We start from the raw sequence: 17,968 nt of genomic DNA on the forward strand, positions 1-17,968 counted from the left end.
GCCACTAATGATCTGAAGAAAATGTTGCGAGTTTTTCACGAAAGATTTAGCGTCTTCTACTGCGGGCTGTAAGATAGAAAATTGAAAGAAAATGAGAGCATCGTGATTTTACCAGCTGACAAAGGCAACGCGACGGTCGTTTTTTCTATAATTATTTTTGTTTAAATTAGTTACGACTAGTATTTAACAGTATTGAGAACGTATTCTGGTGTCAAGTTGTGAAGATCGAGTTTAATAATATGCTTAACTGTTTCTCGCAATTTTACCATTTATAAAAAAAGGTATGTCATTCGCCGCGACCATTATCCCCCACATAAGATTCTTACGATCCTCTTCCCCCCCTCCCCGCCCTAAAAACGGCTGAATTAATTAATGTGCACCCCCCCTATCGAGCCACCCTCCTGTTTCCCCGCACCATGTCCTCATCCAGGTGGAAATGGGCGTGGCAGTTGCCGCCCTCCTTCATGTCGTGTGTATCGTTCGTTGGCTCATGTTTGTTTTGGCGCTCGCGTATCATATTCCCGACGGCGAGTGGTCGGATGGATCGAAATGGAAGCGCCTAACCTTGCTCTAATGAGGCCGTGCGGCAAAATGGAACGGATGTCTCTGCTAATAATCTTCGCGTGGCGCCTCCCACCTCGCGTTTACGCTCCCATTGTGACGTTGAGTCCCGGTTGACAAGTTTAGGAGAGTGGGGGAGGGGGATCGTGCTTACCGGCATGGTGGCCATCGGTCATCGACTGTGTGGACATAGAGTTTCAAATTACTGATAATGGGGTGAATATCGTGGGATAACTTCGCGAATTCGGGATTTAAATATAACCATGGATATAGATAAACCCTTTACCCACAACCCTTTGGGTAATAAAGTCAGTTGAAATGTATATATACCAAATACCCTATATTGAGCCGGTTTTATAGGCATTTAGCGGGGGGCGTTAGGAGACCATCCGCTTACAAATAAAGGCAATGAAGGTACGTTTTGGAAATGTTACTATTGAGTACCATCCAGAGTACGTTCAAATCTTTTATTGCTCGGTGACAAACGATTTCCTTTAATGTACCTAAACTTACCTTACCCACTGGCATAACAGCCCTGAAAGAGTCTGTGCCACTTCGGTCACTTCTCTTCAGGGGTTCCTCTCGACAGCATGGTAATCTCACCATCTCATCACTCCTATTTCAGTCAGGTCTTCTTCCATATCATGCAACCACCTCCTACGCTAAATCCTTATCATTAGATAGCCATTTTATCGTAATACTTGTATCATCGCGTCCGCAGTCGAAGAAAGTATCGCTTCACACCGTTTAGTAACGTATAACAATATTTTTTCATTCATTGATTTTCTGAGTATCGACTCGCCATTCATCGGACGCGTTTGAATCGTCTTTCCTGTTGCAAGAATTTTAGGTGCTCGTCATTTATACGGATCCTTTTGCTGAAATTATAATTATTCGTGCCCGATTACAGGCTACGGTGTAAGACGTCAAGGGCTAGTGATAAAGGTCAAACGCGATGCGACAACTGGAGGAAGGATAATGCCTTAAATGGCCTTTATGTATGGCCTTTAGAAAAGATTTTTATATGAGTTGTAAATCAGCAGCAACATTGTATTGACTTGGCCATGTGCACTTGAAGCCACAGAAGAGGGAGGGATTAATGAAAACAGGGCTACGTCATGGGGATGAGATAATTTAATTGAGGGGAATGGAATGGCTCTTTTTGAACGGTATGCCATGTTTAATATCAAATTTAACTCATCCTTTTCTATCCTATTCCTGAGAAATTTAGTGAACTTACTCATAAGTAAATTTGTGTGAACTTACTCATACGATACTAGTGTGGAAAGAAAATATCATAATTCCTAATGGTAAGTCTTGTAATAGATGCTATACCAGGATCGACGGCTATGGATCATTTTGACCAATGACTGGTTCTCAATCAAAACCTCACATTGACGTCAGCTTTTCACTCTATTTTCTTCTTCTGCACTCCGGGGATATTTATTTGCGGGTACAATAATAATTTAGAATACATATAGAACAGTTTTAGCAACTTCTCTATTCCATTTCGATGCTACTCTTCGATATAAGCATGGGCTTCGTAGGTCGCCTAAATCGCAATAAGTGTCATAATTCTTTGGTTCAACTGAAATTGTATTAGTACCAGAAGTATGGTTGACAGTAGGTTACATTTCCTCTGAGGCCTAATTCACTCTGCATCGCGAAAATATGCCAAAGAATTGGTCATTTTGCTAACAAGAATGAGCATCAAACATGAACGACATTGGCGAAGTAGTACACAGTGGTGCGATGCATGGAAGTTAGAATTTAATTTGAAAAAGTGCGTCGTAATGAATTTCTGGAAGAAGAATAACTCCCTACAACGTAGCTATATAATTCGGGGTACCCAATTAGAGACTGTGAAATCCAAGAAATATCTTAGAGTTCAACTCAATAATGATCTATCGTGGAATAAACATATTCGAGAGATAACCGGTCTAGCTAATCGTAAAATGGGTTTTGTTAAAAGAATATTGGGAAAGTGCGGCGACAATGGGAGAGAAATTAGCTACTTTTCCCTCGTTAGACCACATTTGGAATACGCTGCCAGTGTTTGGGACCCTCATGAAAAAGGCTTAATAACAGAGTTAGAACGCGTGCAAAGAAGAGCTGCCAGGTATGTGAAAGGTCGTTACGATAGTCTTGTTAGTGTAACTGACCTCTTATATAAACTCGGATGGGTATCTCTGTCGGACCGTAGATTGAAATATAGACTAAACCTTTTAGATAAATTCAAAAGCAGTGTCTTTTCTGAGGAAGTTGACCATATCTTGCGGACGCCAACATACTACGGAAGATCAGATCATATGAATAAAATAAGTGAGATAGATTGTAGAACAGATAGATTCAGAATGTCATTTTTTCCACGAACAATAAGAGATTATAACGGCAGAGATAGAACTCATAAATAGATTGCATGACTTGTGGTGTAGCCAACTAACCTATTTAAAACTTAATGCATGTTTCTCAAATTTATTATTATTTCAAACTGCATATAGTAGGATAATTTGTTAGTATGCGTGACTTTTTTGTAATGTTGGTGTGCATGTGGGAGTCCAATTGCATGCTGCATGCTGGCGATTGATCACCCCCTGCCAATCACCCTAGAGGTGGCTCGCAGGGTATTATGTAGATGTAGATACGCTATCAGAATATTTGCCGGCGGAGCGGAAGCTTGGCAACACTGTTATCCATAAGGCCCGTACTGTGAACTAAATGTGGAACGCTCTTTAGTAACGAGGAAGTCCTAAGAAGAGTAGGAGAGAAGAGAAGCCTCATGAAAACCTTAATAAGAAGACGGAACAACCTTATAGGCCACATCTTGAGACATGATGGCCTGATGAAGACAATCGTCGAAGGACAAGTGGAAGGCAAGAATGGATAAGGAAGACCTCGAACAAAATATATGGAACAAGTAAAGAGAGATGTGAAAGAGAAGAAATACGTAGGTGTGAAATGATCAGCTGATAGGAAAACTGAGTGGATAGCTGCGTCAAACCAATCCAAGGATTGTTGACCAGTGATGATGTTGATTAGCTTAATAAAATCTTGCAATGCAAGCAATAGCTAAACGTGATAATTATCGTAGCATTCAGTATCCTCCCTATCTTCTCTCGTCCATTTATCCTTTTTTTATTTACTCTTATAATTGAATTTGGTTTAAAAAATTTACTGTGAATATCAGAAGTTATATACTATGTGTTCCACACGAATTCATCAGTTATTTTCAGCCTACAGCCGAAAATTAGTTGCAGTCGTCGCAAAGTTGCTTGACGTGAGTCGTATTTTTAATTTGCCGCACCGTGATTAATCATCTATTTCATCCAAAAAATGCATTTTCCGGTTTTATATTCAACAAATAATTTTCGCTCATAGGTGGGAACGGCTTTTCCCGGCTGTCAGTAGGGAAAATATTGAGTGTCCTTCGACGAATTTCCCGTAAGGAACCATGCATATCTGCTACACCCGAGGTAAAGGAATATGGAGGTTGAAGGGATATGGAAGCACGTAAAGTTGGGCAAACGGCGGAGAGGGGAAGGTTTTGCGCTGCGGGGTTATGCTGGTGGCAGGGAGGTAGAGGGTGGTAGGCGGAGGACTCGGAGGGGAAGGGCGGTGGGGGGCGGATAAGCGTGGGAGTGGAGGGCGGACCAAGAGGTTCTCGGAGGAGGTGGCTTTGACTGCGTATGGAAGGGGAGGAACTCACCGGGGACGGCTTCGCACTCCCACTAGCGCCTCAGTCTGTGCCGGCGGCTTCCAGCAAGAGCAAGCATTCGGCGTCCGCGAACGTCACGCGCCGACGTATTGTTGTTATTTTTGTTCTCGCGGCGTGGTTCTTTTTTTTCGTTGGGTCCCCGTGTTGGGCGCGGAAGTGTTAGAGGCTACTGTGCCACGTGGCAGGAGAGCACCACTACTAAGTGTTTCTAGTGTTGCTGTGTGATTCAGCGACAAGGACCCCCCACTAGCCTGAGCGGACGGAGTATCGCGGGACGAGTGGTTTTCTCGTGCTGTCATTACTGTGATTTTCCTCCTAGACCAACAGATGGAAGATTGCAGTCGAAACGACGGGGAAGAGATAGTTGAAGAGGTAGTTGGACACTGTCAGCCCCGTCGTTTGGCCCACTTGATGCTATTCCGGTGAGTTTCTTCTCTTTTTGGGGTTCTTCATGGATGACGGATCTGAAGTTGACTCTGCGGACGTTTTTGGAGTTGGGAAATTCCCATTTGGGCCGGGTGATTGAGTAACGTCCGAATCTAATGAAAGGGTCGCAACAAATGGAGTACGATAGCAGCTTAAAGAAATGCGAATTTAAATAAAAATTACAGAGTGCGTTATACGTAGATTTTGATGGGTAAAATTTTCAACTGCCCGTTAATTTACGAAATTTCGAGCTAAATTAATATTTTTAATTTCTAGAAACGTTTATTTTATGTCGCCTTAGTTGCGTGGTTTTATTGCAAGTGAAATTATTTCCCGCTTTTTCTCGATTATTACTCCGGAAGTTCACATCTATTGTCATCTTATGCCGTTATTTATTGTATTGTGATGAAGTTCCTATTAGGTAGAAGATGAAGCCTTTTAGGCAGTAGAGAATAAACTTATAACATCTTACCTTTTATCCTATTTCATTGTTTGCTCATTCATTAAATTTCCTTATGGCAGGTTCCATAGCTTTCAGGAGACCCCTATGACTAAAAAAGCGATTTTGATAGTTTTAAGAGGTAGTGAGTTGACACTTCAAATATATGTTGTTACTTAAAAGCATGCTTCCTTCTAAGTTCTAATAAATTCTATGACCTCCGTACCGTATTTACTTGAGGATCGAGGGTGGTTCACACAAATGACTGGCGTTGAATGTCCTAGCAAGCTCCATGCGGTGGAAAATAACAGGTGACCGTGGTATTAAATGTTGGTGGACCCTTTCAAGTGGAGAAAACTCGTGGAACTGCCGGACTACCTGTTTTATCCAAATTTTGGACTTGTTCCGCGAACTCGTTGAAAATGAGTTGCCATTTATAACCTTTCCACCTCTTTCAGCTCTCTTCTCGATGACTGATCTCCACTAGTCTCTCCACTAATCGATTCTCCTCTGCTCCAATAAATTGGGAGCGCAATTATCCACAAAATCAAGTTTTATTCAACTTACGTTCTTCCCTATTGGAGCAACGGTTCTGTTGCCACTAATCCTTAAATAATTTTCTCTGCGTTATCTTTATCTCTTGATCTGTAACTCTAGGTGATCCAATAATCATCTTGGGTGGTATCTCAAGATATGTCGAAATCTCTTGTACTGAGAGTAATTTTATCTGTAGCGCTCGAGCGCTACTTGGCTGAATTGAGTAAAAAAGGTGGTTGATTTATGTTAGTTGTTTGAAAAGAAATCCACATGTTTTTGTGATTTCATTCATTTGAGTCTTTTCGATCTTGATTCATTCGAGTCTTTTCGATCTTGATTCATTTGAGTCTTTTCGATCATAGTGATTGAATCAATTGATTGAATCACTTATGTGACTCGAGTCAAAATGATTGAATCACTAAAATGATCGACTTTGCCCATCACTAGTGGTAAGTGCCGTAATCATTAGGTGGCGTATTTTGACATTTGAAACCTACGTCCTCTTTCTTAAACCATAACAAAATGTTTTTTTCAATTAATTTTATTAAAGAGTAAATAATAGCATGACTTGCCTATTTTTGTACCTATTTTTATACAAATAAATCAGATTGCACCAGTGTAATAGGAAGGTCGGTTATTATCAATAGATTTCTTCTCTAACACAATGCAAGATAATCGTGGGTGGATATTTTCTAAACGCTTCCGATCTAAATTCTTTCTACTCGACTGTGTTTTTTTTTCTTTCAATTCTCATTCTCCGTCACTCGCCAGAAACCCCTTCTGGTACACCCGGTTGTTTTATCTTTCAAGTGATCATGCCTCGGAGACCTTCTTGAGGGGAGAGACAAGACGTTCCCTTAATCGAAGCCGCTTTCGCGAGAGGGCGTTTTTTTGTTTATTTGCCCCGCGAGTAATGCGTTTTGAAAGTGATCTTTCGTCAATCATTGATGCTTTCTACAGTTTTGAGAGGGGCATACCTCATAAGTGGAGAGAAAAGAAGAGTTTTACTGAGGGCGCGGTAGGATTGTTAACGGAGAAGAGAGGGAATCGGGAGAAAGAAACTATTCATGCGATATCTATTTGCCTTTCGACAATCGCCACACATCCTACTTTTCATAAATTAAAAATACCCATGAAGTAATATACCGTAGAAGGGATGCTTAACAGGTGTCACATGTGATTGAATGTATTCTTCTGTTGTTTATTTCACTGCATTGAACATGTTTGTAAGGAAATTTGAAATATTTTTTTGCAGCGCAACACATAATACGTAGTCATAATGCTCACATTAATGGAAGAAGATTTAGTTTCGGAAAAATAATTTGAGTTCGTATAATTGATTTTAAACATTTATTGAAAACAATGGTTCATATTATTCTACGCTTTATGGACAATAGCTCATTTTTTACAAAGAGCTGTTGACAACAGAAACACACTTGACATATTCTCCTAGGATATGTATGTCGTGTGTTTTCAAGTTCATCAACCCTTTTTCGTATTGTGTGTGGTTTTTATTGTGTTGTAAATATGTTTTTTAATTGAACGTATGAAAAATTCTCTCTGCTTTATCGCTCAAGACATCATCATAAATGCTTTTCGGTTCAAGAAATGATGAACCTTCTCAGAATTTGGGAAGTGTTATGGAAATGGCAGTGTACTAACATTCTGTTGTAAAAATCCATTAAACGTCGAATTAAAATTTTTATTCAAAAATCTGTTGCAACTACTGAATGGTATCCGTTTTATTGCATCTTGAATATACTCCAAAAACTTCTTCTGCTGCCTATTTTATTTCTTCTTCAATGCAGATTCTTTGCTATTTTTCCCGAAAAAAGCCCTATTAAGTGCGCGGAGAACTGATTTTCCAACAGAATGCGATGCTCGGTACGATGACGGTACGTGGGGACATTTCGCCGGCATTGGAAAGACTCGCCTAGCCGACTACATTCATTCCCGTATTATAGTGTTTTGTCCTATGTCCGCTATCAAGTTTACGACGTCAATAAAAAAAACGGATAACGAAATTAATATTCGCATGTGACCCAAGGAAATAAACGCGTGGTAGATCGTGCGTAGGGCTGAGAATTTAAGCAGAATATTTTCCATCTTATGCGAATTCTTGGTTTTTATGCGTTAATTACAGTGCGTGTTTTATAATTAGCGTTTAATGGATCCGCTGTGCTGCCAAGTGGCAAAATGGTAGCAAGAAGGCGGTATAAGCTACAAAAAAAAGATTTCAGTTAGATAATAGGGGCTCTTATGGGGTTTTATGTGTAAATGAATATTAATGGTCTTCCTGGTTTCTCGGATATCGACGAGAATTCAACCATGGACATAGTTCTAAATTCTATTAATTTCCTTGATAGGTATTGGATATTTAACTGCTTTAAAATATTTTGCGGTACACTTAATATGTGTGATGAAAAATTAAGGGCTTTGATAATTTTTCAGATAGTGCAAAGAAAGGTACTACCTCCCGAGCCATATTTTTTTAGAGTTTACCTCGTAATGCTAAGTCCGGACTGAGCCCTGACATCGCCGCTGTAGTCAAGACATGCGTCCCGTCGCATAGTGGGTGAATATCTAAAAAAAAACTGGCCCAAACCTCTATTGCCCTATGTTCTAGTAATAATTGCAAGCCTTGACGCAAATTGGGACTTAAATATACAAAATACTTATTTAGGGTGATATAAGGCATATATGCGAAAAAAATAAAGGTAAGTATGCGGGTCTCATGAGTAGTGGGGATTTGGGGAGTCTGGCGCATGACGTCACAGCATCATTTACCTTGAATATCTTCCACATTTGAATAGATAAATTTTTGCTTTAAACGGTATAGCTGTAAGCATTTTATTATCCTTCGAATCCAATGATCAAAGTTCCTAATACTCATTCAGAGTCCAAAGTAAGGATGCTAGGGTATCCAATTTGAAGAGTTAGCGCTTTGACAGTTATTACAAAAAATGTTTCTCCTTCAACGTTATACACGAATCACTGATTATCTTTTACGAATTCAACCCGTAACTCTCAAAATGTGAATGGGGAGTCTGGCGCATGACGTCACAGCATCATTTACCTTGAATATCTTCCACATTTGAATAGATAAATTTTTGCTTTAAACGGTATAGCTGTAAGCATTTTATCATCCTTCGAATCCAATCATCAAATTTTCTAAGACTCATTCAGGGTCCAAAGTAAGGATACTAGGGTATCCAATTTGAAGAGTTAGCGCGTTGACAGTTATTACAAAAAATGTTTCTCCTTCAACGTTATACACGAATCACTGATTATCTTTTACGAATTCAACCCGTAACTCTCAAAAAGTGAATGGGGAGTCTGGCGCATGACGTCACAGCATCATTTACCTTGAATATCTTCCACATTTGAATAGATAAATTTTTGCTTTAAACGGTATAGCTGTAAGCATTTTATCATCCTTCGAATCCAATCATCAAATTTTCTAAGACTCATTCAGGGTCCAAAGTAAGGATACTAGGGTATCCAATTTGAAGAGTTAGCGCGTTGACAGTTATTACAAAAAATGTTTCTCCTTCAACGTTATACACGAATCACTGATTATCTTTTACGAATTCAACCCGTAACTCTCAAAAAGTGAATGGGGAGTCTGGCGCATGACGTCACAGCATCATTTACCGTGAATATCTTCCACATTTGAATAGTTAAATTTTTGCTTTAAACGGTATAGCCGTAAGCATTTTATCATCCTTCGAATCCAATCATCAAATTTTCTAAGACTCATTCAGGGTCCAAAGTTAGGATACTAGGGTATCCAATTTGAAGAGTTAGCGCTTTGACAGTTATTACAAAAAATGTTTCTCCTTCAACGTTATACACGAATCACTGATTATCTTTTACGAATTCAACCCGTAACTCTCAAAAAGTGAATGGGGAGTCTGGCGCATGACGTCACAGCATCATTTACCGTGAATATCTTCCACATTTGAATAGATAATTTTTTTATTTAAACGGCATAGCTGTGAGCATTTAATTATCCTTCGAATCCAATCATCAAATTTCCTAATAATCATTCAGGGTCCATAGTAAGGGTACTAGGGTATCCAATTTGAAGAGTTAGCGTGTTGACAGTTATTACAGAAAATGTTTCTCTTTCATTGTTATACACGAATCACTAATTATATTTTACAAATTCAAACTGAAAGTCTCTTTAACTGAATGCCGATCATAGCGCATGACGTCACAGCTTCATCTACCTTTAATATCTTCTACATTTGAATAAATAAATTTTTGCTTTAAACGGCATAGCTGTCAGCATTTTATTATCCTTCGAATGCAACCATCAAACTATCTAAGACTTATTCAGGGTCCAAAGTAAGGATACCAGGGTATCTTATTTGAAGAGTAAGCGTTTTGTCAGTTATTACAGAAAATGTTCCTCCTTTGTCGTAATATACGAATCACTGATTATTTTTTACGTATTCAACCGGTAAGCCTCCAAAGGTGCATGCCGAAGCTGGCATATGACGTCACAGCAGCATCAAACTTTAATATCTTCCACATTTCAATAGATAAATGTAAGCTTTAAACGGCATAGCTGTTAGCATTATATCATCTCTCGGATGAAACAATTAAATTTCCTCAGACCCTTGAGGCTCCATTGCCAGGGTGCAAGGGTACTCCTATTTCACGATACATCGTTTTGACGTCTATTACTTAAAATGTTCATCATTAAAGCTAATAAACGAAACCATACTTTGTATTAACCTGTTCTCTAATATTTATACTTTCTATTCTAATATTCCAAATTAGTGTTAAATTTTTCACTGTTTTAAAGTCGAAAGATCATTTCCATCATTCTAATGCAACCTCTAACATATTTAAGGGTTATTGTTCTGGGTAAATAAATTAAGAAATAAATAATACATTTTTTAATTTGTAATGTTTTTTATTAATTTGCGTGCATAAAACTTTTCATCCCCGTTTAAGTTGTAGAAACATACTCCCCCTTCAGTCGTCCTGAACATCCGGGGATAGTATAGATTTCTCTCTCCCCCATCATAATTAATTAGGGTCAACAACCCCTCTCCGTATCGGGTACTAATCCTCTCCTTCCGATACCTCACCCATCCTCCAACTCTTACTTCTTGAGGAAGGTGAACACCTCCAGTACATCTTGTAGTCTTCTCCTTAATAATCACTGCCAGAATAAATGGATAGAGAAAATATCAGGTATTGATAAATTAGATACATTATCATATATTTCATAACGAAAAAGAAAAGAAACTCTTTCAAATTAGCAGGAGGAGCTTGCTGTGTTGGTGAGGGTATGAGGTGGTGGTCGTGTAAGAGGTACCGGTCGTGGTAGTGGAGGGGATTTCGATCCTTCCATAACAAAAGGAAGAGAATAAATTAACATCATATTGAAAAATGAGATTTAAGAACTCCGATTTTTTCCTCCATGATCTGTATTATTTTTTATTGAAGAAGCAGATCTCATTAATTATTTCATTGATTATTATAGCAATAAATTATAGTGATCTTCCTCTCAGCCCGTAAAATTCCTTATATTTCACTCATAATCAACTTAAAGTTGAATCTCAACGTTTACAACACTCATAAATAACACTTTTCACCCATTTCCACGAAACACCGCATGGAAACGGTAGAGTACATTTCTTCTTCTTTATTTTAGGTATTCTAGTAGACATTTTTTTTATTTCCATTTCCATTCCTTTCTTAGTTCTGCAACTTTTTCTAGTGAGATTTAGGGGTAGGGGGTATCACAGGGGCCGTGACTTCGTAACTATCTACGCAGCTATGCCTGTAATTGTTGAAATAAAAGTGTCCTCCATATTAGATGAGTATTATTTTTTTTAATTAGACGAACCATTACTTCACAATATTGCGTCAAACTCGGGTGCTTATACTTACGACGTGGGAAGTCAATGAAGATGACAAATATGCGTCGAAAAGTCGGAAAAGATATTAAAAAATTGACCCAACCTCAAAATAAACCAGAAGCATCACTAATAACTAGAGATACGTGTAAATAGCACTTTCATTTTAATTTTATAGCACCTTCAATTATAGTTTATAGCATTGAGTAGCGTCTTTCTTTTCTTTTTTCATTACACATTATCAGTAGATGACGACAAAGTGCGGTGAAACACAGTTATTTGAAAAAATACGGAACAGTTTTAATAATGCGTTGACAAAAATTAATTAAGGAATAAGATATATACTAAACTATCTCACCCCCGGTGAACTTCGTACCACCTGATAATCAATGAACGGTTTCAAAACACCAGTTCTAAATCAAGAACGGTTGTGCTGATTTTAATAATTTTTGAATTATTATAAAAAAATATTAGTAAAAAATGTGCACTCAAGAAAACTACAAGAATAAGTATTACAATGGCTTGTTAGAAAGACATTTTTATTTATTCTATCTACTTTGGGTAGACGGGAGACTTAACTTGCCCGCTCTTGGGATAAGCTTACATAACGCTAGACCGATGCTTGATTGACGTAACCATCTCGTGAATAGGCCCTAAGGAAGAGCATTAATATGTTATGACTTATGGCGCGCTATAGTTTTAACTCGGTTAGGTAAAGTGCACCGCGTAAATCTACCCCATGTGTAAACGTACCTCTGTCTACCCTACACATTCGGGTCTATTCCATTGAGCCAAGCACCTTCCGATATACAAGGCAAAACACAAAATATCATCGTCGTATAGACCGCTAACGATCTTTGGTAGCGTTTTTAATAACCGTAGTCAAGGTGACAGTCTGAATAAAAACATTCTCAGGAAGAAAGGTAAAGAGGGAGAAATGCTTCTATATTCCAATTGGTGAACTCCCCGATTTTTTGCGCCTTTTAGACGGAAGCGTGCGAAAATGGGCTGGCGGGGGCGGTGGTGTAGCCTGTATGGTCTAGTTTGAGTCTCATTCAATTAGCAGTATGAGTCGGCAGAGCATTTCCACAGAGCTCGTGACTAAATTTACGAATTTTACCATCGAAAAGACAAATTTGCTGATTAAACATCATAAAAGTCCAGTCATCGCGCCTATGCCGCATTTATTCACGTGCAACGCATCAATATCGCATTTATCACATTAGAATTTTTTTACGTATCACTACAAATAACTTATTGGTCATGAAGCACACTCGTTGGTTCAGACAGGAGATACCCATTTCCTCTCGTTTCTCATTGTTCTCTAAGCTCTCATGCTTTCACTTATTCTGTTTTTATTTTGATAACTATGTCAAAAAATTGAAGTATTTTCTCAATTATCATTAGGATACATCTATGCTGGTAATCACTTATTTATTCGAAAAGTCAATGGTTTTCATTACAAAAGTAAGCACAATCTTCTACCGTAATCAACGTATTTTAATGTGCGTCATCGTAATGAGATTTTTTTATTTTGATATTTCGTACAGATAATTTTCGATCACAATTTTTGTTACGTATCTCCAGCTTAATTTAGCTAATTCCACAATCAATATAAGTGTCATACGTCATCAAAATGGTATGTGAGAGTAGTTTCCATTGAGGCAATGCTGTTTCCTGCTCCGAATTCGATCATTATAATGTAAAAGTTTAGAACTCAGGTCTACAAGCTCCTAACATGACTTATGATCCCCACAAATCCATACGAATATATTTTAGACGTCAATTTACGGGAAGAAATCTCTTTCACATTCATTTATAGCGATTATTTTACCCACTGGAGGCGCTCCGAGCCACTCCCCCCCCCCCCCCCAATTTTATCTCCAATACTCAGAAAAATATGGTTCAAACTGGAGGAAAAATATCAATAAGGTTCAAAGTTCATGCCCTAGAGACATAGGAGTAGGAATAATTAACATATTTGAGTAATTATCAAGGATTCTGACTATGGAAAACGTAAGTGACTTTTATTCATCTAATCAATGAACAGGTAACTTATTTTTTTGTAGTTTATATATTTCAAGCCGTCATGAATCATATGTTGATATCTGCACTGTTTGATTTCCATTTCTTCAATCAAATTAAATAATTATCTCCAAACTTCTTTGCAATACTCTGTGATTAGAATATTTTGGTAAATATTGTTGTGTCCGTAGACGTCCAGTCGCTCTCGTTGCGGCTCGTGAGAGAACAGGATGCGTTCCAAGTGTAAAAGGACGAGTATTCTGCTTCACAATTGTCAGGTTTTGGTCCAAAGCCGAATCTTAACCTACGGAGCACTAGCCTCCCAGTGAACTAGAGAGAGGGACTAATTCAGACGGTTATAATTTCGTTAAGTGCTTTGACGTCTTGACCCTGATTTCTCCCAAGCTCCTTCGGTTGTAGCCCGGACGGTCCACAACCCCAATTTTTAGGGTCCTGTCCTGATCGTCGTAGGGATGCGACAATATTTTATTCCAATAGATCAGCATTTCTTAGAAAAACAAACTTCCATCACGGTGAAATGCAGGTAATCTACAATACATATTACTGTAATGAAGTTTATTATGAAGAATACTTAGATAGTTTATCTTCAGCGTTTAATTGCAGGGTGTTTTTTTCACGGAGCCTTGATACTGAAATTTTCACTTTAACCAAGTTGTTATACTTGGTTAAAGTATCGGCAAATCAGTAAAATGAAAAAATATTCAAATTTACCAAAAATGCCAAATGCAAAGTGTACCGTAGGATTCCAAACCAAATAGTAACCAGTGGTTCTTTCTCTCCAATGGTCATTTGCTTGTTTTTGATGATTGTTTATCACCGTATGCAAGACGATGTCACATCAGCGACGCCTTGGACCACACACTGATGGAGTTTTAGCCTTTACCCCTTCATTTATGCTCGGTAATAATAGGATGTTGGTCCTGGAGGGGATGGTGAAATATCCAACCAATCACGTTGCACGAAGCGATTGAAGATAACGACCTTGTTCGGATACATAGTAATAGATGGCGTTAGTTTTCACCGATAAATCCAAATCGCCGTCAATTTTAATTCCATTTATTCCAATGATAAGAATGGTATGTGTCTTAGGAGCTTTGGTTTATAAAAACTCAAGTTACTACAAGTATAACAAATTGGTTAAAGTGAAAATTTCAATATCAAGGCTCCGTGAAAAAAAACATACCCTGCAATTAAACGCTGAAGATAAACTATCTAAGTATTCTTCATAATAAACTTCATTACAGTAATATGTATTGTAAATTACCTGAATTTCACCGTGATGGAAGTTTGTTTTTCTAAGAAATGCTGATCTATTGGAATAAAATATTGTCGCATCCCTACGACGATCAGGACAGGACCCTGAAAATCGGGGTTGTGGACCGTCCGGGCTAAAACCGGAGGAGCTTGGGAGAATTCAGGGTCAAGACGTCAAAGCACTTAACGAATTTATAACCGTCTGAATTAGTCCCTCTCTCTATTTCACTGGGAGGCTAGTGCTCCGTAGGTTAAGATTCGGCTTTGGACCAAAACCTGACAATTGTGGAGCAGAATACTCGTCCTTTTACACTTGGAACGCATCCTGTTCTCTCACGAGCCGCAACGAGAGCGACTGGACGTCTACGGACACAACAATATTTACCAAAAATATTCTAATCATAGGGTATTGCAAAGAAGTTTGGAGATAATTATTTAATTTGATTGAAGAAATGGAAATCAAACAGTGCAGATATCAACATATGATTCATGACGACTTGAAATATATAAACTACAAAAAAATTAAGTTACCTGTTCATTGATTAGATGAAAAAAGTCACTTACGTTTTCCATAGTCAGAATCCTTGATAATTACTCAAATTTGTTAATTATTCCTACTCCTATGTCTCTAGGGCATGAACTTTGAACTTTATTGATATTTTTCCTCCAGTTTGAACCATATTTTTCTTGAGTATTGGAGATAAAATTGGGGGGGGGGGGAGGGGCTTGGAGCGCCTCCAGTGGGTAAATTAATCGCTATAAATGAATGTGAAAGAGATTTCTTCCCGTAAATTGACGTCTAAAATATATTTGTATGGATTTGTGGGATCATAAGTCATGTTAGGAGCTTGTAGACCTGAGTTCTAAAATTTTACATTACAATGATCGAATTCGGAGCAGGAAACAGCATTGCCTCAATGGAAACTACTCTCACATACCATTTTGATGACGTATGACACTTATATTGCTTGTGGAATTAGCTAAATTAAGCTGGAGATACGTAACAAAAATTGTGATCGAAAATTATCTGTACGAAATATCAAAATAAAAAAAATCTCATTAGGATGACGCACATTAAAATACGTTGATTATGGTAGAAGATTGTGCTTACTTTTGTAATGAAAACCATTGACTTTTCGAATAAATAAGTGATTACCAGCATAGATGTATCCTAATGATAATCGAGAAAATACTTCAATTTTTTGATATAGTTATCAAAATAAAAACAGAATAAGTGAAAGCATGAGAGCTTAGAGAACAATTAGAAACGAGAGGAAATGGGTATCTCCTGTCTGAACCAACGAGTGTTCTTCATGACCAATAAGTTATTTGTAGTGATACGTAAAAATTGCTAATGTGATAAATGCGATATTGATGCGATGCACGTGAATAAATGCGACATAGGCGCGATGACTGGACTTTTATGATGTTTAATCAGCAAATTTGTCTTTTCGATGGTAAAATTCGTAAATTTAGTCACGAGCTCTGTGGAAATGCTCTGCCGACTCATACTGCTAACTGAATGAGACTCAAACTAGACCATACAGGCTACACCACCGCCCCCGCCAGCCCATTTTCGCACGCTTCCGTCTAAAAGGCGCAAAAAATCGGGGAGTTCACCAATTGGAATATAGAAGCATTTCTCCATCTTTACCTTTCTTCCTGAGAATGTTTTTTTTTTCAGACTGTCACCTTGACTACGGTTATTAAAAACGCTACCAAAGATCGTTAGCGATCTATACGACGATGATATTTTGTGTTTTGCCTTGTATATCGGAAGGTGCTTGGCTCAATGGAATAGACCCAAATGTGTAGGGTAGACAGAGGTACGTTTACAGATGGGGTAGATTTACGCGGTGCACTTTACCTAACCGAGTTAAAACTATAGCGCGCCATAAGTCATAACATATTAATGCTCTTCCTTAGGGCCTATTCACGAGAATGTTACGTCAATCAAGCATCGGTCTAGCGTTATGTAAGCTTGTCCCAAGAGCGGGCAAGTTAAGTCTCCCGTCTACCCAACGTAGATAAAATAAATAAAAATGTCTTTCTAACCAGCCATTGTAATACTTATTCTTGTAGTTTTCTTGAGTGCACATTTTTTACTAATATTTTTTTTATAATAATTCAAAAATTATTAAAATCAGTACAACCGTTCTTGATTTAGAACTGGTGTTTTGAAACCGTTCATTGATTATCAGGTGGTACGAAGTTCACCTGGGGTGAGATAGTTTAGTAAATATCTTATTCCTTGATTAATTTTTTCAACGCATTATTAAAACTGTTCCGTATTTTTTCAAATAACTGTGTTTCACCGCACTTTGTCGTCATCTACTGATAATGTATAATGAAAAAAGAAAAGAAAGACGCTACTCAATGCTATAAACTATAATTGAATGTGCTATAAAATTAAAATGAAAGTGCTATTTACACGTATCTCTAGTTGTTAGTGATGCTTCTGGTTTATTTTGAGGTTGGGTCAATTTTTTAATATCTTTTCCGACTTTTCGACGGATATTTGTCATCTTCATTGACTTCCCACGTCATAAGTATAAGCACCCGAGTTTGACGCAATATTGTGAAGTAATGGTTCGTCTAATTAAAAAAAAATAATACTCATCTAATATGGAGGACACTTTTATTTCAACAATTACAGGCATAGCTGCATAGATAGTTACGAAGTCATGGCCCCTGTGATACCCCCTACCCCTAAATCTCACTAGAAAAAGTTGCAGAACTAAAAAAGGAATGGAAATGGAAAAAATGTCTACTAGAATACCTAAAATAAAGAAGAAGAAATGTACTCTACCGTTTCCATGCGTTGTTTCGTGGAAATGGGTGAAAAGTGTTATTTATGAGTGTTGTAAACGTTGAGATTCAACTTTAAGTTGATTATGAGTGAAATATAAGGAATTTTACGGGCTGAGAGGAAGATCACTATAATTTATTGCTACAATAATCAATGAAATAATTAATGAGATCTGCTTCTTCAATAAAAAATAATACAGATCATGGAGGAAAAAATCGGAGTTCTTAAATCTCATTGTTCAATATGATGTTAATTTATTCTCTTCCTTTTGTTATGGAAGGATCGAAATCCCCTCCACTACCACG

General features: G+C 37.9%; 1 protein-coding gene across 1 annotated transcript in view; it reads left to right on the forward strand.

The window, feature by feature from the left end:
- Positions 1-17,968, forward strand: part of LOC124153312 (protein trachealess-like) — a 216,883-nt gene that overhangs the window by 36,671 nt on the left and 162,244 nt on the right. Inside the window, exon 3 of the mRNA XM_046526408.1 lies at positions 4,596-4,698. Coding sequence (XP_046382364.1) covers positions 4,596-4,698 — 103 coding nt within the window. The remainder of the gene's footprint in view (positions 1-4,595; positions 4,699-17,968) is intronic.

Source organism: Ischnura elegans, chromosome 2 (genome assembly GCF_921293095.1).
Source record: "Ischnura elegans chromosome 2, ioIscEleg1.1, whole genome shotgun sequence".
Lineage (NCBI taxonomy): Eukaryota > Metazoa > Arthropoda > Insecta > Odonata > Coenagrionidae > Ischnura > Ischnura elegans.